General features: G+C 37.4%; 1 protein-coding gene across 2 annotated transcripts in view; it reads right to left on the bottom strand.

Moving 5' to 3' along the window:
* The window catches only part of CSTF3 (cleavage stimulation factor subunit 3), a 50,469-nt gene that overhangs the window by 15,325 nt on the left and 11,558 nt on the right, over positions 1 to 23,586 (bottom strand). For both annotated transcript variants that reach the window (XM_049820498.1, XM_049820499.1), the window contains exons 4-5: positions 1,241 to 1,273; positions 748 to 845 (exon numbers count right to left, since the gene is read on the bottom strand). In XM_049820498.1, coding sequence (XP_049676455.1) covers positions 748 to 845; positions 1,241 to 1,273 — 131 coding nt within the window. The remainder of the gene's footprint in view (positions 1 to 747; positions 846 to 1,240; positions 1,274 to 23,586) is intronic.

Genomic DNA, 23,586 nt, shown 5'->3' with positions numbered 1-23,586 from the left:
TGATGCTTCTTTATTTGTTTCAAAATAGCCTTGTAAAAATAAATTTTTTAAAAACTGCTTTTTTTTTCCTGTTAATGCATTAGTTATATTGCCAGTCATAGTACAAAGAAATTATGGCGGGCTGGGAAAGAAACAGTTTATAGATACTGAAAGGTACTGGTATTTTTTGAAACTCAAACAGGAAGAAAAAAAGCATTAAACTCAGTTCACACGATTTATAAACAAGCAAAATGTAGTAACTGAAAGGGATGAAGATTAATACACCCCAGAATTTCGACACCCTGATTTTTTATGCATTCCAAAACTTTAATTACTGAACTATTTACTAGTGCTGGTCAAATAGAGTACCTCAGCTGTAACGAATGCTGAATTTTGTGGAGACTCTAAACAGGACACTAAGGGAGAGGCCAGCAAAAGGTCCCGACTGAGGAAGAAGTGTGTTTCAGATGGGCTCAAGCACCAATCTCATCTGCAGGGAACTGGCGTGGAGACGCCAGCTACTCCCCCGCTCTTGTCCGACCTTGTTACGTGGATCCAGACTAAGGAAGCAGTTTTACCCAGCAAGCTCAATTGAATAAACTTTAAAGAAAATGTTTTCTAAATGCAGATTTTATATTGTGCCCCCCAACACTCTACCAGAAGATCCCGGGGCAGGTTTGCCACCCAGGTTCCTCCCCACCTCCTAGTCAAAAATCAAGAAGATATTCACTGTAAAACTAGAATAATTCAGAGCAACTGTTAACTTACTTGTAACTAGGTAGCTTCCCCTTGGTTTCTCGTACATAGGAAAGGTAACATTTCCATAAATCAATGTGTAAAACCTTCATAAGGCATCGCTGAAATAACTGTTTAATACATCAAGAAGACGTGATCAGGATTCCAGATACAGAAATTAGGTTTCTACTTTTAAAGCTATACAGTATGAATTAAAATAATCTTTGTAATTATGATTGAGATTTGTAAGAAAGCATAAGTTAAACTACTCATCCTTTGACTAAAGCATCTCCTTGCTACGCAAGGGAACGGGCGAGAATTAAGCAGAGAAATTCCTCTGCACGCTGCATTGATTACAGCTTGGTAGCAACAACAAATTGACTTCAGGGATACTTCTTATCTGTGTTTTTGAATAGTGCATTCAATAACAGCTATAGTTCTCTTCAATCTGCTTTAGCCTAATCATAAGATACTTGTTCTTGCTATAGAGATATATTACATATTACATATATTACATAGGACTCACCTTTTCCACTTTGTCATAATTTTTTGCTTTAATCTATAGGGAAGCAGAAAAAAACAAATCACTTAAGAAACTATTTTAGAATAGCAGGAATATATTCTTCATACAGTACTACAGCATTCCAGTTTGTACTTTGGCTGCCTAAACTAATTACATTGTAACACCACATAAAGTTGCAAAAATATAATTAAATATACAAAAATCATGTACTTTGCTTAGCTTTTTCAAAATTAGCAGTTTTTTAAAATTTTTTTTTTTTTTTTTTTTTCCACTTCCACTAGGGCCAAAATTTAGGTATCAGTAGGTAAAGTTGCTTTCCTGTATTCTGGTTTGGACACCCAGACTCAGCCTCTTATTTCAAGGTACTCTGTTGCCTTAAGTGCATATATTCACTTCGGTACCAAAGCCTCTAGACCAGGATTTAGTAAATTAAGGGTAAAATACCATATTTACAAAACTTAATAGGCTAATAAACATATTACAGTTGCATATTTACTTCTCAAAGTACACTTTGCTATAATATGCTGAAGCTGAATAAGGGACCATGACTACACCACCATGGAGAACCTGGTTTTCGACAGGTGCCCCCAGCCCTGCTGCTCCCTTCCAGGGGGCCCAAACCACGCTCACAGCTTGGCACTCCTTGCATTCAGGCAGCACGCACACCGCGACGGTAGAGGGTGAAACCTAGTCTCGAAGTAACGGGTTGCCTTTCAGACAGGGCAAAGAAAAGCACGAGACAGATGTAGAGGGCACACCGGCACCCTTCACGTATTTATTAGTTCCAGTTACGTCAGCGTACTAGGCAGTCTGTAGAGGCACACCTTGAAAAAACAAGGAAAATCAACACCTTCAGAAGATGCTTATCTGTGTTGAAATAGAGGGCCTTTAATGAAGTAAGGATTTGTTACGCTACGTTGCATTATTTTTTTTTTTTGAAGCATCAAACCTCCCTTTTAAATTGCATTGCTCTCTGTTTACTTAGGGGATTCACAGCTTTTTTCTTGGAGTCTGAAAGTCTTTCCTTTTCCCCAAGGAGCGCAGTGGTAGGCAGCAAACAGCACCCTTTTGCACCAGGTAATAATTATACCATTTGTATATCATTCTCACTCTAATGCACAAGAGAATTTTTAATGGCAGCACTAGGAAACACCGACTCATCTGCAGGAGGCTTAAAATAAATACGTCCTGTACCGCACCACGCACTGCCTTTCCTCTTTGCTGTTTCCCGAGTTACTCCTGCAACACGCCGGCATCCGAGCGCCCTAACAGAGCATCCCCATTTCTCTCACTCCTGAACAAGATGAGTTAAAACCGAGAGAATTCAAACAAGTTTTGCAGAAAAACTTCAATGGCACACGTGGTGGACCGGACCCTTGTGTCTGTCCTGCTTTCAAACTCGAGCAGTATCCTGCCCAGGTTGAAAGGATTTCACAAAGGCCAGGTTTGCAGAAAGTTAAGCCTAATTACATCTTGCGCACATGATTTTTCAGTGTCTTTCTGCAAACTAGTCAGATAAAGATAGCTGACCAGAGAAATGACTGATGACGGAAATAACAATGCTTTGAAAAAACACTTAACTAAATCAGGAGGCAGCACGTCCATGCTATGGAGAACACCGCTAACCCCTGCGGTAAGACACACTGACCCAACACACCCGCAGGTATGGGTACGTATCCTACTGCCACTTTATCACAGCTTTTTGCAAGCACAGCACAGTCTTTTGACCTTTAAAAAGCACTTATAATAACTGTAGGGTCGTTTAGACAGAAGTCTTTTGTGGACACAAGTTAAGGAGTCTGATGCTGCCCTATTTCTAGTTGAAGGAAAGTAAATTCTTGTATTTTCAATTTCTCCTTCATTGTAAAGTCCAAAACCCACATCTCCCATTTTTACTTCATCCTTTTTTGACAGTAACTTTTCAGGTTTCTCAGCAGCTCCTAGAATATGACGAAAAGGATTCAACTCTCACTAAAGAGCCAGAGCTCTCAGTCGACACCTCCCAGCCCCTGCAAACTCCTTTTATCCTTGGTCACCAAGTGGAAAAGAACAAATGAATCTTGGTTTGTATGTCTAGCACAGAGCACAGCTGCCTGCACTTTTCTTCCCTTGTACTTAAGTAAAGTCTCCAATAAGATGAGCAAACTTATTTTTAAAAAGAAGAGTGACTCCCCAGGAGATAGTTTAAATCTGTTTTTGTGAAAACTAAGTAAGATTAATCCACGGGCTTTGCCACCGATAAAAGGCAACACCTTGTAGTTATTAAAGAACGAGACCAAAAATAAACTTTTAAAAGCTCAGAATGAAAAGCTGTAAGCAGCAGGACAAAAATTAGCGTGCCTTCCAGGTTTAGCCACGTAAAGAGTGTTTTGCAGGTCTGCCTTGAGTTACTACGCCAAACACAATTCCTAGACGTAGCTGATAGGGCTGTGAATGCTCTCTGTCTGCTTAGCACGTCTCCCTGCCCCTTGTCACCCGAAAGCCTAATGACAACTATTACTCAGCATGAGTGGCCTAGACTGACCTCAGTTAATTGTATACAGCATCAGGTTAAGTGCACAGTAATCCCACTTAATTGTTTACTAGAGCAACTTTATTAGCACCTGACAGCACTGTCACCACGCAACATCAAAAAGACAGAGCACAAGGAGTACTTATCAATTAGACTACCTGCACTGCCAATAACCAAAGACCTTGAAAAATAAAATATTTTGCTAAGAAAAAAAGCTATAGTCTTTATTTGCACGTGTTACGAATCAACAAAATATTTTCTATGTGAATTATCAGATACATGAAAAGCTGCTGACCGCATCTGGACTTCCAAGTCCATGTTACGTATTTGTTAAATCCACACAAGTGGTTTGATATTGATATTGGAAAATTCAGAAACCTTGGTACCAATGAAGTTAGGAGGCTGGAGATTGACAGGATTTGTTAAAAATAAAGGAAAAGCAAAAGCAATATTGGCCAATGCTTACTGGGACTCTCTCAATGGAGTTTTTTGGAAGCCCCCAGAGCCAGAGGGAAGAGCAGCTCTCTCCTGCTGGAATTTGTTTGCGTTTCTCAGCTCACCCATCCCAAGCAAACATCCTGGCAGCCCTGGTACAGGGACACCACAAGGATGGGGAAAGCCCATCACGAGGGAGGGCACACACTGACTCCAGGAGCCACCGTCACACACTTCTGTTACGTTTCTTGGTTTTTCCTATTACAGACACAGCAACAGGCAGTGATTAGACGTCAGCAAGCATTAACGGATTGACATTAATACTGTATTTTTGTCCTTAAAGACAAGTGTAACAAAGTGAACTTCTAGATCTTTTCAGCAGATTATCCTTCAGTTTCTAACGCTGCCTGTACTCCTAGTCTGACTGCTTTAATTCAAGAGGCAGGCGTTGCCCTCATGGAGGGTAACACATGAGATTGTCTCCACCACGAATCCACCACCTACAGAATGAGCTTAGGCACATTGTCATTCTAACGTGAAATTGGTATATATGAATATCTCCCTTTCATCCACGAAGATTATACAAAGGCCACCCAGTCTGACCAGCTTAGATACTCCTGTAGTAAAACACATCTGACCTTGCCTTCCTCTGCCTGTGACAATGAGAAATTCCATGTTTTGCTGAAAGAGTAACTTTAAATTTGATGCTCCAATAGCAAATTTAAGTCGCAACTGTATCAGCGTTCTACAAGACGAATTCATAATAACAGGGTCAAATTTCTTCCCAGAATCCACAATGTGCTTCCCTATAATGAGCTTTGCAAACATTCAAAGGCAAAATTTAATCCATAAATTACATTGCACTTCACCCTTTTAAATAGACTTATTAAAAGGCATGTGTCATTTATGATTATGCAAAGCAAATTATTTTATTAATCTAGAGATTTAAGACTACTTGTAGTTGTCTGGCAACATACAACACAGGCTGAAAAAGTGTCCTAGTTTTATTTTAACCTTTTCAGTGTTTCTTGGTTTTGATCAAGCTCCTAAGGAAGCAAGATTAGTACGTGGTACTTGAGGATCAGCATGACTTTTTCTCCCACCTGTTTCTATATCCCAACTCCCATCTTCTTTTTCAATGGTTATTTATCAAGAAAAAAATTTATCTTCTCAAGCATAAAATCTTATGTCCCCTTATCCACTGCCTCCAGCTCTTCCCTTGGTGAGGTAGATCCTCTTGCCCTCTCCACACCTCACCACCCCTGCACTGCTCTTCGGTGTTTTTTGGAACTTCTTTTGGAAGAGGGACCTGAAGAGAAACACTGTGCGCCCCTGGCAGACTGCACCAGTTGATGAGGTTCAGTCCGGGAGAGAAGAAAACGCCACAGAAGCCCCAGCGTTAACTTTCCGAGGATTTAGTTCATAGTGGCTGGTATTTTCAGAACTATTTCCTAAAATCTGTTTTCATTATAAATACTACCATGTATGCAACATCCTTACTGTTTGGTTTTTTTTTAAAAAAACCACATACACAACATATCTTTCAGAGTACAAAATTACAACCAAAGCCTACGTGTATGTATTTGGAAGTATTGCTTTTGTTTATTAACTGAAGGGAGGTCATTGTGAAAGACCTATATTCATTCACAGTTAGACGACTAAGTATTAGAGAATTAAAAAGTTAACATTTTAAAAATGAAATCAGACTACACAACCTTTATAATCACCGAATCCATTTGTGTTGACCATTTGCCTCTTTTTTTTTTAAACATCTTGATTGTTAAGGTAAATAATCAATTACCCACTGTCAAGCCCAGTGGGATGTAATTTGGGTCTCTACTAGTATAGAACTCTAGATGTAACAAAATACATTCACATTTCTCCACCCATTTCCAAAACATAGGGTACGGCTGGCTGGAGAGATGTTCGCACTTTATTTGCAGAGTAAATACTACTTGGACCATACCAGTTCAAGCTTTTCAGACTGCCTCAAAGAAATGTAATCTTTGAAAGGATGGAGAGAATGTAACATGCTAATTCACTCCTCTATCTTTAGCTCATTCAGCCTTTTCCTATTTGCTGAGGCTTCCAGTCAATGACTAATTGTGTGTGAGCACTTAACATGACAAACTTGTTTTCCTGCAGGTCAAATAACAGCAATTACCTTTGCAAATAGCAAACCAAGCTCTGTTCAAGTACATGAAATGCAGGCGAAATGCTGGACTAACGTTGCATTTACATGTGGGTCATTAACCCAAGGAGGCTGGACTATAACTGCCTAAATAACTGGATGTAAAACTTACGTATGCTGAACAAAGCACGTATTTCATTTGTGCAAGTTATTCCAAGGCTTAACCAATGAAATCCTTTATTTAAAAACATTAGCATACACTTGCAGATGTAATTTCTGTAATATAGAATTTTACTACAGTTTGTACTAGATAAGGATTGAGTGATTCGGTATTTCTGCAGTCTTCATTCGGAATTATAATAGTCCTTGTGAAAATATAGCTTTTATCTTGCTATTAGTGAAGACTGCAAGGAAGAGATATAGTACACCGAGTATGGGAAAACTCATTTTCTCAAAATGTAGCAAGATAAGAGTCTAAGTCTTTTCATTCAGTATGGTGTAATTTTTCACATTCACATGGTTATGCGTCTCAATTTAAGTCTCCCACAAAATGAGATTTGAAAAGTTCCTTAAAATTATTCTACATGAAATGCCTCCAACTACTATTACACATATTATTTCTAGAGCTTCCAGAACCATGGCATTACATCAAATTTTAAGTCATGTTGTTTTCACTAGACATATCTTCACTTGAAAAACAGTCTCCCTACAGGATTCAGTCTCAGCTGCGATGTAAATGGCTATAATCCATAATGTAGGGGGAAAAAAAAAAGAAAGCATCATTTTGCAGTCTGCTTCTGAGGAAACCTAAGAATACAATATTTCAGTTGGAAGGGACCTACAATGATTATCTAGTCCAACTGCCTGACCAATTCAGGGCTGATCAAAAGCTAAAGCACATTGTCAAGGGCATTGTCCAAACGACTCGAACACTGACAGGCTTGGGGCACCGACCACCTCTCTAGGAAGCCTGTTCCAGTGTTTGACCACCCATGCTTCCTGATCACAACCATCTTTTAGGTTTCACAATTGTTTCCTGATCAACAAAATAGCGGTCTATCATGTACACTATCACGTATTTATATTTAGATATACTTTGAATTTACTCACTATTTAAAAATAAACAAACTTTTCAGTAACTAAGAATATTGTCTGAGCTAACGAACAGGACCTGTAATTCTGCAAATCCAATTACCAGTTAATATCCTGCATACATAAATACAAGAACCGGCACTTATTGAGCAGCTAGTGAAAATGTTAACTTTCTATACCAAATTCTGGGCCACATCACCATTTTCTGTTAGATGAAAGAAAAAAAAAAAACCCAGTAAAAGGCAGCCATGTCTACAGGAAAAGTGATCACTAGTAAATGAAGGGCAACATTTTTCATAAGGAGCTAAGTTGCAGTGGGAGCCTGGGACAGGACAGTGGCAGAGCTAGAGAGCTGCTGCATGAACAGGCAGTAATATGCAAGGTTGCTCCTCACTCTCTAACTTCTTGAAAATTGGCATTACAGCCTCATGACCCCAAGCCTTTAATAGCCTTCAGGAACAGTTAACCAAAGCACATCAGGTTAATGCACTATACCAACCTTTCTCCTCTCAGAGGCAGCAGCCCAGAGAGATCTCTACAGGAACATTTCCACCATCTGACTATTTGTAAAAAAAAAAACAAAAAAAACCCACAACCAACAACCCCCCCCCCCAAAAACTGGCATTACTGAAGACTTGAAAAGACTATTTCCAAAACTGAGCATAAAACTAGATCTGGAAGTTTGGGAAAGGGAGGAACCCAGCTGCACCTGTCTGAGGGTGGCGAGAGAGCAGCTCAGAGCAGAAGTCTCTTCAGAAAAGAGTGCCAACAAGGAAATTGTGAAATGCTACTCTGACGACGGAGTAACATATGCCCCAGCTGAAACAGTTAAATCATTCTTAATTAAAAAAACTACATAAACAAGTAATTACCAATTAAAAGAAAAATCTGCACATGGAAGATGTCTTTTTGCTTCATCTATCAGACCAAAAAACCCCATACGTTTAATTTTCAGATGCACCAGGAAATAAATTAATCCAGAAGAATACAGGAATATAATATCCTTAGGTATCAGCAAACTGTCTGCATTCTAGAAGTGCAGTAATACAAGGATTGAGAATCTCGACAACCTTGCTAAACAAACTTAAAGTAAACGGATTGATCTAGAAGTGAAGAAAGATTAATGCACTGCAGTAAAGAAACTTAACTTTGCTACTAATAATATGGTTTGGAGTATTAAAGAAATACCTACCCCATCTAATTCCTAAATATCTACTCTAGTGTAAAGAAGAACAAGGACTTCATTAAGAAATGAGAGGTCAGAGTTACCAAAAAATAGCTATTGTGCTTTAGTTTATACCTTAGTGCAGTTTGATTTAATTTCCACATATAGACAAATCTTCAGGACTAGCACCTGTCTCTACTCCCTTACAAAAAATGTTGGCCTCTTGGTCCTTCAGAGGCACTTTATTCACGTTAATAATTTGAAAAGCAAGCGTAACTTTCAGGCACCTCTATCAAGAGCCTAGCCAGAGGCTGTATAGAGAAATACTTGTTTATAGGCAGCCTTAAAAACAGTTGTTGGATGACAAAACTGTTAAATGATTTTCCTAGTTGCAGAATGGTACTGAACTGCAATCACTGATTCACTATCTCATTTATTTCTGATGTTGCATATACTTCTCTCTTTTCTTCCCTTTGTTTTCAATCTGGATTATAAAAATGAAGAAGTGATTTCTCAAGTGTATTTCCTCTTCCTTCCCATCTATGGTGTTCTACTGCTATCTCTTCTCATTTTGCTTGTTCACGTGTTTTACTTTCTCTCCAGGACACACTTTCAGGAAAAAAAAATATTGAGATTTGCAGTTATGTTTAAACACCAAGCCCACCTCATGTTATTACCTGCACTGCCATCTTCCTTCCTGACAAACTGAGTTCCATTGTTGCAAAAATCTCTTGTGGATTAGTATAGTTCAAGTAAAGCTGCAGAAACAGCCCTTTCCAAGTCACAATGAAAAGCACACTCCATGCTCTTCCAAACCAAAAAAAGACAACTTCAGTGATCTGTCACTTCACCACCCTATGGACCTGACATTTTAAAATTGCCTAGCAATTAGGGGTGAAGAAGAGAGCTGCTGCATCTCTAAGTTTTGTCTACCTGTGAGTACTGCCTCAGTCTTACTGAACTGGCTGTTCTTTGCTGTACTGGGTAAAGCTCACATACATGTAGCTCATATAAAGCAGCAGCACCGACAGCTTTTCTTCCTTGTTCTAGTTCCTCAAACTCTTCCACGCAAAATGATTAAGTTTCCTCTACAAATGTTTTAAGACAACTGTCCCCCACAGAAGCTGATATCAGGTATATAATCAATAGTTACGCTTTCCCCCACAAATCACTTTTCATATATCCCCTCTTTACTTAGCGTAAGCAGTTCTTACATGCCAATTTAAAAGTCAATAAACTACAAGACCTCTTTAATGAGCACCTTCTGTTTGTGGTCATATGTTTAGTAAACGGCAACAGGTATTTCCTGGTTAGACACGACTACAGTATCACCAGTTACTTTAAAGAAATTTTGATCCATTCCTTCCTGTTCAATTTTACACTCCTGTATTATCTTTTGTTTACTTTTTGCATCTGACTGGTTCACATGGTGATTCTGAGATATCGTTCCTCACCCACTGCCTTCACCTGACTGAACTGCACCATCCACTCCACTCTCCATGTTCTAAAAGGTGCCTGTAAAACTCCAGCAGCCTACCTACATACACATCTGACTAAAAGCACCAAGACCTCCTACCTAGCATGAGGAAGATGCCTTTCATACTATCTGCTCAGTACTATTCAAGAAAACAACAACTCGTCTTAGGTGTTTAGGTCTTGCCATGCACGAGCGTATTTTCTGTAACAGTGTCTAGCTTTATGCTTCTAATTAGGAAGTACGAGCTACGTACTCCAGCCATTTTTCCAAGTAACGGGAGACAATCCAGTGTTCTTTGCTCCTTCAATCTGCATTTTATTGTACAACACAACTCTATCTATGGTACCCATTCTTTAATATCTTCTCCAAATCAGGAAAATCATTACCTTTTTTATTTAGGCAATTCGCCCATTATCAAATTTAATGTAGTATTAACTGTATGAGGTAATTCACAAATGTAAAAGCACCCTTCTATTTCCACTCCGTTCTGGCCAGATTCAACCTCATACCTAGATTCTCAATTTGTCTGCAAATCTCATTTTAATAAAAAGTCAATTTTCAACATGCCCCGTGGCTTGTAATTTCCTCTTCAATTTCACACTCACTTTAAGCCACAGCAGAAAACAACACCCCACATTCACACTCCTGCAAACTACCCTGCTTCCTTCCCAACTTAGGCATTTTGGTTCCTCCTACGTACTTTAGTTCACTTCTGCTTCTCATTCCTGTTTCTCAGTGTCTTTTGTATTTTACAGAAGCAGTGGGAAGTTTTAAAATGTGTTTTCAGATGGCTAACATTAACACATCTACTGATATCCTTTGCAGTTATTAGGAAGTATGCCATTTTACAAAGGAACAGGGCTTTTTCGCCTAGAATTAATTTTATATCGCTTTAACTCTCAGAGGAAAAAATTAATAGGACTTAAAAGCACATACAGCACCCATGGATTGCAAGATAATCTGTTAACATGACAAAATGCAATAAGATAAATTAAAGAAAGACTTTCTGACTTATCTATTGGCCAGATCATTAAAGTTAAAAAGTTAAATTAAAAGGGAAGCCTAAAAGCAAGGTGTTTGGCCCACGTCATTGGGCTAGAGATGCCCAAATTGTAAACTCAGACAAATTACACTGGTTGTCTACCTCAACCACATATCTTAAGCAAACAGTCCCTCAGCAGGGGCAATGAAATTGGACAGATGCACTCCTCTAATACTTTTTTCAGGTAATTTCCTAACATAATAGGTGCCAGTATCTTACACAAGGTTGCCAAACTGAGAAGCACAGATACACTGCAGTCTGCTGTCACCACTAGCAAGGCACTAACTCCGTAATCCAAGCTAAAACTCCTTGCAATATTAAGACCTTGAAAATAAGGCAGGGATCAGACTGCTGCAACAGATTACATATCGTAAGGGGTACATGAGGCGTCACTACCTAGGAAAAATAAGAGCCAATTGTTTCATTACACACATCTTGCACCTTACGATGCTCTAACTTCAGATCTAACTTAAGACACTTAATTTAAAATCGTCTAGTTGCTTTTCACTTCTATCAGGTAATTAGTGTTCATTACAGTAACATACAGCTCATTAAAAAAAAAAATCATTCCTCCTTTGATTTTGGTATCCTAAAAATATCTCAGAGAATATAAGAAAGCAAAGTTTCTAAGAAAGTGGTGATTTGTTATGTAATTTGATGATACAGCTGGGGAGAATGGAATGTTTCAGGGGTCATTAGGTTCCCCATTAGGTTTATAGTTTGATGACTTCTCACTACACTCATTGCGTGCCTACAGTTCTGATACATCCTTTTCAAATACACTTGCACAGAAGTGCAGAAAAAGCTAAGTTTGATAACTGTAATTGTTACACACTGTGAATTATGATATTTCAGAAAATTTATTTCTGTAGAATAAAGTTATCAACTAATAATTTTTGTATGGAAGGTTTAAGAATTCTCCATTCATTCAACAAGATTTTATGTTAATAATACACCTGAACAAGCTAGAATTTCAGAGAGATTTTACTTTTTAAAGGGATCCTTGAATATCCATTTAAAAAAAGATGCAATGCCTCTAGAAAGCAGCAGAGGTCCCTTAAACAGTCTCCACACTGACTTAGCAAAAAGGGTTAATAGTCCAAATGAAGACATCTCAGGACCAGAAAGAACTGCTGCCCCTTTGAGTGGTCAAATTAATTCAGAGACCATGCATTAATTCCCCTGATTTTCTAGTGTGGAACTGGTCTAATAAAGGCTTTTCCCCAAAATAAAGACAGCCAAACAAGCAATTCTCCGAAGGAAAAGGAATACAAGTTGTTCAAAGAGTGAAAAATGGTACTAGAAGATGCAACTATCGTACAGCACAATCTTCTTACTGTTACAATATTAGCACAAGACTAGCTTGACCCATCAGCAGGGGACAAACTGTTCTTAATGTTTCATCTCCACAGCTGGAATGTAAAGAGTAATTTTCCAATAATCTGTTGCAAAAAATGGCCCAAGGAATGGTTCTCAAAACCATTAGATTGGTCCTAAGTCTCCACAGGTGGCTAGAGGCTCTAATGTTTGACCAACAGTTGTCTTGTCACAGCAAAACAAGAATCAGAAATCTAAAAACTGACAGTGGAGAATAATGCTCAGGCACAAGTAATACTCTGCAACTGCATCGTAGCATCAATTTGCAGTTGACAGGATATATACTGCATTACAAAAAACCCCTTACTAAACCCAAACCAAGTGCAGTTGGACTACAATGCTACAAAAATAATCTTGTAAGGAGGGGATGTGGGTCCTGGCTTTGCCGCCATGGATTTCCTATAAAATCATGAAGAAACACTATGTCAGTCATTTACTAATCCGGGAAAATAATCTGCCTCAGAAATGTAAGATTAACCTAATGACTGAGCTGGTTTTGTTCTACAGCAAGGAGATATTCCAGCTGAAGTTCAGAGAATTAGATAGAGTCTTTTTCTAATACAGGCAGCTGCCCTAATAAAAAAATCTTTCATACGTCTGTCAGAGGTCGAAGAAATTCTCTATCATTTCTTTTCTGAGAATGCATATTCTTAATCACAGTTACTGAAAAGTCTCATCTATAATGTTAAAAAAGGAAAGACTATATTTTAAAAGTCAATTACAGAATTAAACATCCAGATTTCTATCTTTTGGCAATGAAGAGGAAATAAAATTCACTTTAAAAGTAGCATTCAGTGGTAAGAATTAATAGTTTCCTTCAACATACGAGTTTTACTGTAGGGTCTTCTCAATATCTAGTTATTAAGTCCGGACTGATCACAGCCAGCCTAATCCGAAAGCACATAACAATGCAAATCTTTTTGGTTAAAGACTTGATCCAAAAGACATCGAAGTGGACAGACTCAGTACAACTATTCTGGGACCTCTGTTTCCAGAATATTTGAATTTGAGCGTAATTACTATCCCAGCTAATCAGATTGGTTAGTACATTAAAAAACAGGTTTCTAGAATATTTAAATACCACACTGCTTTCTCCACTTAAACACTGTACAAAGTAGTTTTTCACAGTGGCTTCCCCTTCTCCATCCCTTTTAAACTTCAGCTTGATGCCTTCAGGGGTTAAAGCTAAATAGTGTCCATGCAGAATTAGGCATATACTAGGAAACTATTTAAGACAGCAGGGATCCAGTCAGCTTGATACTTCTTCCCCCTACCCCTCAAACTGTGCATTTTGAGGCTTTTCTGCTTTAACCGATGATTCAGAAACCCAGAGTAAAGTGTTCTAAAACTTTCTGTAAAAAAGAGCCTCTTCAGCAGACGGACAGCAGGTAATTATTTGATTTGGACCACGAGGACTTTAACTGCTAGGATACATGCATTGTTATGTAGAGAAAGACTGGACAGAAAAATACAGAATACTTTCAGATAGCATTTGCATTAAAGAATGTTGCAAAATGCCTGCCAGTTTCAAGCACTGCATTAAAAAATGGTATGTAGGCTCTCAGCTGATTTCTTGCATCTAATTAGCACAGAAGCACACGAGGGATCTCAGAAATACTAAGACAGATCTCTCTCTCTTGTTTGTTATATTTGGCTCTTTAAGCTAGGATGCCAAGAGCAGCATTTGGTCTGATGTAAAGACACAAAGCACACAACAGTAACAAACCACTATCATCTGTAAAAGCGACACATAACTAACACAGTAGCTTAACTGATAATCTCCATCACTGGCAGAAAATATTTGGTTAAGTATAGAACAGAGAACTGCTACTAAAACATAATGTATACTACCTATTGGGAAGATGCATCTCACAGCAAGGCAGACAAGGTTCTCAAGAAATGATGTGAATTTCCCCACATTCAAATTTTACTCTAGCATTGGAAGACAACGGTGCTTGACTTCGTTTTGGTGTATATCATGGTGATGCAGCATGCTTAAAAAATCCAGTCTGAAGATTTAGCAATATGGTGAAGCATCACTACAAAACCTCCATGATTCACTGAATCAGCCAGCGCCCGAGCAGAGAACTGACCTCGAATATAGATTGTAGCAGAAAACTCTGCTCGCACAAGTGAAAAATGTCATAGTATAGACAGTTTTTAGCAACTCTGCCAGCCTGGGAGAAAGGCAAAACGCAGATAATACTACCGAGTTCAAGTAGGTTAGTGCAACTTTACATTTGGTCAAGATTTCTATGCATTGGATGCACAAAAGTACACTCTAAGAGCAATGAAAAATGTTTGACTACGAAGCTTTTGCAGAAATGACAGGCTGCTGCTAAGTCTGTCATGCAGACTAATGATAACACCTCATCAGTGCTGTGTCTTCATTTGATTCAGACCAAAAATAAACAAGAATTATCAATTTAATTATTGAGAAACACCCATATTTTTCTCATTAGTAAATTAACCCCTCCACCCCCTCAGATTAACCTTATTCTTAGAATTTCTACAAATGGGAAAGAAAAAAAAAAAATCACAAAACTTTTCTGGGAGCAAACCTGAATTTTAACAACATCAGTAAATTGAGAAATAAACATGCAATATCTAACTTTGTGCCCTTTGGCTTTGTAAATAGGTGAGATTTCTTATGCAATAGTAATTTCTTTTTAACTGCTAAGACTAGTAGCAAAAACAGCAGAAACTTTGTGGCATTATGAAAAGAGAAACTTACCTCCATGTGCTTAGTGCCAGAAAAATATTTCTGCTGAATTAAAGTCTGTCAGCTAATTTTAAAATTCCATAGTACTTCCTTTTTAATACCCATCTTTAACACACAAAAAAGCATGGGGGATATAATTTTTAAGTATCAATCTCAAATTGAATTTACTTAAAAAAAAAAAAAAAGCAAAACCTGATTTATGTTTAGTCACATCTTATATTGGAGAAGTGTTATCCTTTAAATTGTATAGTCAGTTTCCTGCTCAGGTTTACCAGCACCAAGATTTTATCAAGGACAAATAGCATGGAATATTCTGAGGTTTTAAACAACTACTTATACTGCCCATCCTGCTCAAGTACTGCTGTGCAGAATTTCAGTTGACATAAATATATTGTTAACATTTCCCTGAGGAATGCTAGCTAGTGGGCGACAATAATGGGCAAGTAACATATACTTACCAGGGCAGCAATTCCTTTTTTTAGGGAGTGGAGCAGGGATGGGGACACTGCTCTCTGTTAAACTTTTTAGCTTGCATCCACAGCATTTTTTCAGGTAACTTGGAACCAAAACCTCATGCATCGAGGACTATTTTAGAGAGCATTTTTACAAAGAAAACCTTAAGTAGCTAGTAGGGTTGTCAGGGGCACCTATTTATAAACATTTATCCCAATCTATTTAAGACCAGTCCACTTGAAATTTACATTCTTCGTTATAAATGGACCGTACTTTCTTTCAGTTACTTCTTATATAATGATCAGTCATCATCACCACAGAGCAAGCATTTCTAGCACAATTTTACAATTAGACAGAATTTACCATTCCCAAAGCCACAGTCAGTCAGTACTAGAATGATGAAATTCCTCTAGCGAAATTAAAACTGCTAGACTAAGGCTCTCTGTGTAAGGCTTGCCATACTAATTCAGTATGAAGGAAATGTTTCTTCATGTATGAACTTGTCAGCACTATCGGGTTATGCACACAGACCTTCAAAGCATGCTGCTTGTACTAAAACTAATAGTTACTGCAATGTCTACAGGAAATCTGGGGAGAGGGGTCAATTGACACAGCTAAGGGAAGGAAAGCTGCAAGCTGAACTTCCACCAGCAAGATATGTTACAAAAGCAATTTTCTGTAAACTTATTCACTGTCACTCATATTCAACCTATATTAATTGCATGTTAGCAAAAAGTGTGTAACACCTTTTAGTAGATGAAAGCTTACATGTATTAAATCACTATCATTCTGTTCTCCACAATAGTCACATCAATGAGAAGGCTTCTTACACCTCAAGTTCCTACATGATATGCTCTTATTACAAATTTATCTTTTAAGTATCTGTAATACAATACAAAAGAGTAAATTATAGAGATTAACTAAACCAAGTTTCAGGGAAAGTTTAAATGAAATTCATTCAGAACTGTTCCTACAATATACTGCATATCACAGGCTGCTAAATGTGTTTGTGCGCTTTACAAATGCAACACCATTACAATCTCACTGGCAGCTATGCAGTTGCATAAGCATAATTAAGACACCTTAAGAGAACCAGATTTCTTTTGCAATAATTAGGATGTAAAAAGATTTGTCATGGGATTAATTTTGGATTTTTTTTTTTAAAAAACAAAATCAGTAAAGTTACAGAAAGGCAAAAAAAAGTTACAGTTATTTCATTACTAGGGAATCTCCTCCTCCTCCCACCACGTTCTGCCCTATCAAAAATTGCAAGTAGAATTATGATACTTAAATTCAAAGAACATGTCCGAACTGTCCAAAGACAGCTTCTTGATAAGGACTCCTGAGACTTCCTTGTCACCTGGAAGATGACTTGCAAGGGTATATTGAAAGATACGGCCCACAGCAATACCTGATAGTCCACAAGTCTTACAGCAAATACACTTCTAATTCTGCCCATGAAAACATATAAAAATAACCTTTGGATGGATAGGGAGGAATGGAGAAAAGGCAGGCCAATACTGTGGTCAAGATAACAGAAGTAAAGCAGGAAATCTAACAGTCTATTTTTCCCACTCCTTTACATACTGTATCAAGTCAGGTTTTTGCACTGAGACTGAAGCTGTATGTAATAAAAAAACCTCCATTCATTGTTATTTTAAATATATGCCCCTGAAGACAAGTTATTTTTGTAAGTTATGAGCATCTATAAACTTTTAAGTAATCTAAGTAAACTATCTGTAGACAATTTGCACTGATATGCTCACATACCCAGATTTCTATTTAGTATGATTTTAAAAGAACATTATGCTGTGAGACCTTATTACATAAACACATACATACACATCAAATGAACATGTATACACATACATAGTTCAAGAGATTCCAGAGGAATCCACAGGCACAGAACCTACAACATGTCTTCATTTAACCATAAAAACTAAAATAATCAAAATTTTGTCAGTGAATTGTAAATGGTGCATTTGATTGTTGCTTCACCTTCCTTTCTAACTTTGGAAATGCTAAGTATGCTTTTTTTTTTCTTCTGATCCATCACTTGGTTAAGTAATATATATGTGTGTGTATATACTGGGGAACATGCCCTTAATGGAAGCTGCAGGGATGCAGAATTCGACAGAAATCAATACAACATTCGTTTCCTCCCCTTCATATACCCTGAAAGCAGATTTGAGATGAATGGTATCAGCATTGAAATAGGACATGTCACTTCATAGTTCAAATTCCATTTGAAACTATTTTGAGAATATGCTAAAACAGCTCCTAAATTGAGAGAACTTAACTTAAAGTTGTACCAGCACCCATACACACACTATGAAATGCCACCAACTATAGCCAACAGTGTTATACATTTTATTTCTCCAAGCAGGAAAGATAAACAGAAGATGGGGGAGGGGGGGGGGGGAAGACCCTCTCAACTTTTTGTTCTTTGACAAGGCATCTTCCCCTTTCCTAAGGAAAACAAAATAAAGACCCAGCTGCAACCAAGTTGCCCTTTTTGCTATTTGGTCACACTATGAACTTTTTAAACACGCTTAGTTTCATGTATAAATGTAGTTCCACTGAAGACAATGAAGTTAGCTCACATGCTAACTTCACCACGTCTGTTTTATCTCCAGGACAGCACATACATAACCACATACCTGCCACCTCATTTTTGGAAATCTAATCCACTTTAATCTCTGAGTAGAGTTTATTTTTGTTTAAATGGAAAGAATGGCGTTTGAAAACCTATGCTTCCAGGAGGGATGATATCTGAAGGAAGTTGATGGCTGTGCTGCAGTCTGGACATAAAAAAATAATAAATCAAACAACAGGCATCATTTTGCAAGTTTTCTTTCTAGTCCAAATCCATGACTTGCAAAGTATTTTTTAAAATGTATTTGATACTCATTCTCACATAAACCAAAATGGAAGTATCGGACTGTATATAGTAAGAGTTTGTTCTGCTATGGTCATGGATTAACATTTCAAAGAGCGTACAGTCATTTCTCTTTCCAGCTTCACACACTAGTTATTCCTTATTCTCTATCTCATGCACTAATGCAAACCATGGGGAACTGGAGAGAGTAAGCTGCCCTCATTAAAAAGTCTAAGTTTTATATAGTCATATTACAGGAATAAAATGAGGTAAGACAGTTGACCCTCCATCACACTACTAAACTTTTCATGTTAGTCAATTCTGAGGAACAGTTTGAATTAATAACGATAAAGCCTATATAATTTAGTTATGTGCATAAGCTCTGTAACTGTTTTGCTGAAACACAGAGTGGGTGTGAAAGTACGAGTAAAATTACCAAGCTTCCTCAGCAATACCAACAATTCTAGCTCTCCTCCTTCTGGAGAAAGTTGAAGATGTTAAAGCTCTGAAAGCCTTTAGCCCAGCAGTCAGTCTACAAGACCTTTGATTACAGGATCTACTAATGGATCAGCAATGTGTGCTCACTGGAACTTGTGAAAACTAAGATTAGTACACAGACCCTGTCACAAGGCTTGGTACAATCCGCTTCTAAGGGAACAGGCCCTGAACCAGATGAAACGTTTACACTTCAAGTTTGAAGTGAGTTCTATTAAACAGTCTTTTCTCAAGATGCAATAAGACTCCACTTTATAGCAGTATTACTGAGAACTGTCCACAAACTAAATTTAACAAGAATACCTTTCTACTTACGACAATGCCTATCCTTAAAATGAAACATTTCTGTGTGCCACAGTTCCAATGAACTCTGGAAATGGTGCCAAGCTTCTACGCTATGAACATTTGTCACTTCCAAACTAGTTAAATCCCAATATGGATCAGATTCAAATCACTGTAAGATCTTCTCATGTGTAGTTAACTGCATGTATACAATGTGCCACAAAAACACGTGAATGCTGCCTGTGCAATGGTACAGTTATGCACCAATGCATATCGTTTCTTCTCACTTTTGAATTGTTTTATCTAAGAAAGGAAAAATGTCAAAGCTTACGGTATTAGGTACACAACACTTCATTGCAGAAGCCCAAAATTGTTACTGGGTGTAAAGCACCTGTCACATTGAAGCCATCAGTGAGAAAAAGCACACCCTACTGAGGGGAAAAAACAATGCACACTCTTAAACGAAGAGCATTTGTACTAACAGGACACAGGAGTGCCAGAATGAATGGCTTGCCTTCACAGAGTTTCTAGCTAAAAGAAGCCACTGTACTTCACCACAGCAGCGACTCAAAGCCTTTTTATAGTCTGCAGAGAGATTCTGCAGAACAAAGTAAAGCATTATTTTATGCAGTAGTACCAGTAGATAAAGTTTAACAGAACATGTTCTCTCAGCCATCACGCTTCTCAAGATCTGAATAAAGCGCATCAGGTAACTCAATCAGCTGACAACTGGAAGAGATGTAGAAATGAATGAGAAATTACGATTATAGTTCCCTCACCCATGTAGATGAAGATAACCAATCTGCAGCTAATACAGGGTACACAAGAAAGCTACATTTTTACTTCTGGTTTTTTCAGGTTCAGACATACGAAAGAAGCTCAAGTTTGTTCCTGACCCAACACACATATTCCCCCCTCTAAATATCAATAGAAGGATCAGCAAATGACTTTGACCAAAGAAAGCACACAACGAGAAAAGTTTTCACTGTCCTCATTACATTTGAAAGTGAGACTTCAAAAGTGTTGTGAACAAGAGTTTTATATAACTAACATTTCTAACAGGGATGTTTCTGTCACCCCATGTGGAAAGAATACAACAGAACAGGAAGCAGTTCATGTTTATTCATGTGAAAACAGCAACACACTATAGAAGAGGGTTCATAGTAATCTCTTCATTAGGCATCACTTCCACTTCAAAAATTAAAATTCCTAATGCTTTCTCATGATAATTTTAATGATCAAATACAGAAAATAGAATTATAAAGAAATGCGCTAGCGTTGTACCACACATCTTCTGAAACTACAAATGTCAATTATGTGGATAACTTTCTGATATTATACAACTTGTAGGACCATGGCAACTATGCAAGATGTACATGCCTGTATTTACATATTGAGTAGAAAAGACAGGAAAGAAGTTGCATTCACTTTCTAGTGCAAGTCTACAATAATCACACAGACAGAACAACATTTATTAACAGGAATGGAACAAGTCCACACATGAATAAGAAAAGATCATAAATAATACAGTTGTAAAAAAGATTAAAAAAAATCTCTGACTGAGGTAGTCAAGAACGTGCAGTATGGATGTTTGTACAGAGCACCTGTACGGCAGTTTCTCAAAAGCAGAAATTTACTATGAGAAATGTGGTAGACTAGCAGGGTGGGCACAGATTATAATGGGTATGCCTTCCATTAAGAAATTAACAAAGATCAGCTAGTGATACATACAATATTTTCAGTTGAAAGTACCACTAAACAGAATCTCAGCCAAGAAGTCTATTCTACTTAGACTTCTGATCACTCCACCTTCATCCTGACAGAAGTCAGTTCCCATTTTTCCCCAAGCAGAAGAATTTTGGTGGTATGCATAACAATTTTTTTCTGAACTCAGAACCAGATTAAAGTAAAAAGGGGAAGAAAATGCTTTGAAGAAACACAAACATTTTAAACAAAAACAATCATTTTTCTAAATGGTTTTATTTACATATTTCATATACAAGTATGTTAAATGATACATTCTGACTAGTATCCACACCAGTGTGAATTACATGAATTAAAGATACTGATGTATTGCATATGATGAAATGCAAAACAATCAACCCTAAGCTTTGGTCCCACCCTCTGAATCCTCATACAGCATCTGATTTGTTACCAAGACATCTAAAATTCAAAGTGTTCATATCAAATAGTTATCTGAACAAATATATCTAGTTTCATTTCTTTAGAACAAGCAATAACACAGGAGTCTTACTTGCAAAATTCGCAAGACAAAAAAATACATATTAACAGCCAAACACTTTACATGCACGTTACTAGCTTTGTATTTATTGTTTCTAGACTTGGGGTGTCACAACTGTCTTGTGCTTACGATTTTTAAATCTTTAATGATGGCAACCTTTCAACCCCTAATAACAACAGTTCAAAGCGACCAGGGTATAATGCAGTATACTCAACAACAAAAAAAGTAAAAAGGTGTGGTGCGAACTGGCCTGAAACATTCAGGACAATTACAGATTAAAGTTTCCACTTAGAGCAACTGGAACTAAAAATTCTTTAGATCATTTAAAAAATGTTGCAAATACATGAACATAGTTTAATAAATGTGCTTAAGAGGATTTTCAACCTGGTGATTTCTCAAAGGAAACTAGCAGAGAAAAAGGTGACAACTTCAAATGCTTGCTTGAGAACTACTGAAATATTTACAACACTGGTAAAGTAAAAGTTCTTTCAAGTGCATGAAAAGCATTGTCAAGTCTTTCTGTATCTAAAAGATGGTTCAAACAGTCGAAGAGACAAAGGAAATAGTAAGAGACAGCTGGGCCTATGGGATCATAGGGTATTACATCAGAATTTATTTTTACATTTCTGTAGCACCTTTTAGCCAGATGCCAAATGCACTTTAATCACTAAAGTGAGCCTCACAACAACCCTGTGAGGTAGGTAGGTATCTGTTTTAATAATGGCAAAACAGGTTAAGTAACTTACCCAAGAAGACACAGGAAATCAGCAGAGCAGGCTAGAATCCAGATCATGTCATCTATGAATTTAACATTATGGCACATGTGGGACTGAGACTTACATGCTCCTTTTTAAAACTGTGAAAGAGGCACTGACATGTGAATTGATTCAAGTTTTCTGGAAGTAGATTTTTATGGGAAAGGTATCAAGAGAAAAATGTGCTTTAAGCAACTAGAGAAAACAAGAGTCCGAGTAAGAAGAGTGACATTACTGTACCACTTCCTAAATTTTAGCAGATGCAGAATAGCAAGTTAACTATTTTACTTGCTAGAATACATATCAAAAATAGACTACAGTCTGTCAAATCCACTAAACAAAACTCTATTCTCACAAGTCTTAAGCATTCAAATGCTATGACCCAAAACCAGTGTGAGCTGGGAGTTGTTTCATCCAATTCTATTATTTCTATGTCCTGTAACTGCTTCTTTTAATGTTAGAAGAAATAAGAACCAGTGTGAGAATCAAAATTTTTTTACCAATTCAAACTTTAATAGTAGAGTTCCCATTAACAAACTGTCAAAGCATGCTCTTCCCAGTTAATCTCCATGTTCTAACTACCAAACCAGTCATAAAAGAGAGACCAGAGCATATAAATCTGTGCTTGACACAAAATGGAAATGTAAAGCATTCAGTTACTTCAGCACAGTCTGTGTATCAATAGCAATAAGTTAGATGATACATTAAGTGCTGAGCACTGCTTTACACTGTATTCTACATCATACATAAAAAGGAAAACAAGAGGAAATCACAGCAGTAAGGCCTGCACTTAAGTTTTACATTACAAAATGAACTAGCATATGCATGGAAACAGTTATTGTTCATGTAGATTATAAACAATGATTTCTACCTGAAGATTAGAAGTGACTAAAAAGAACACATTTCTCAAGTTAGGCAAAGGGAAATTTAAAGATTTCTAACAATTTATAAAGAACACAGCTGTTAAAGGGCTACTTCCTCTTTTGTAAGGCCATAATCATAACCCTCACCCTAGCTCATCTTCCAATAACAGACCAGCACTATGTAATGATATTCAGCTCAGATTTATGTTGTTCAGAGGACAAAATTACCTAGTGAAAGATGACCTGCCAGAAAACAACCCCTACTTTCCTCTCCCTTTTTGTCTTTCTGTGATGCAAAGAGCAAACGTTATCATGTAAAAGAGGAAAGTGATATGCTTGTTTTGACATCAGGAAAAACACAGCTTACAGATGACTGAAGATTTAGCAATTTTCAGATTTAAATACTGTGGCAGTGAAAGTGAATCAAA

This window comes from Accipiter gentilis, chromosome 17 (assembly GCF_929443795.1).
Source record: "Accipiter gentilis chromosome 17, bAccGen1.1, whole genome shotgun sequence".
Lineage (NCBI taxonomy): Eukaryota > Metazoa > Chordata > Aves > Accipitriformes > Accipitridae > Astur > Astur gentilis.
This window is presented reverse-complemented; position numbering and strand designations above follow the sequence as displayed.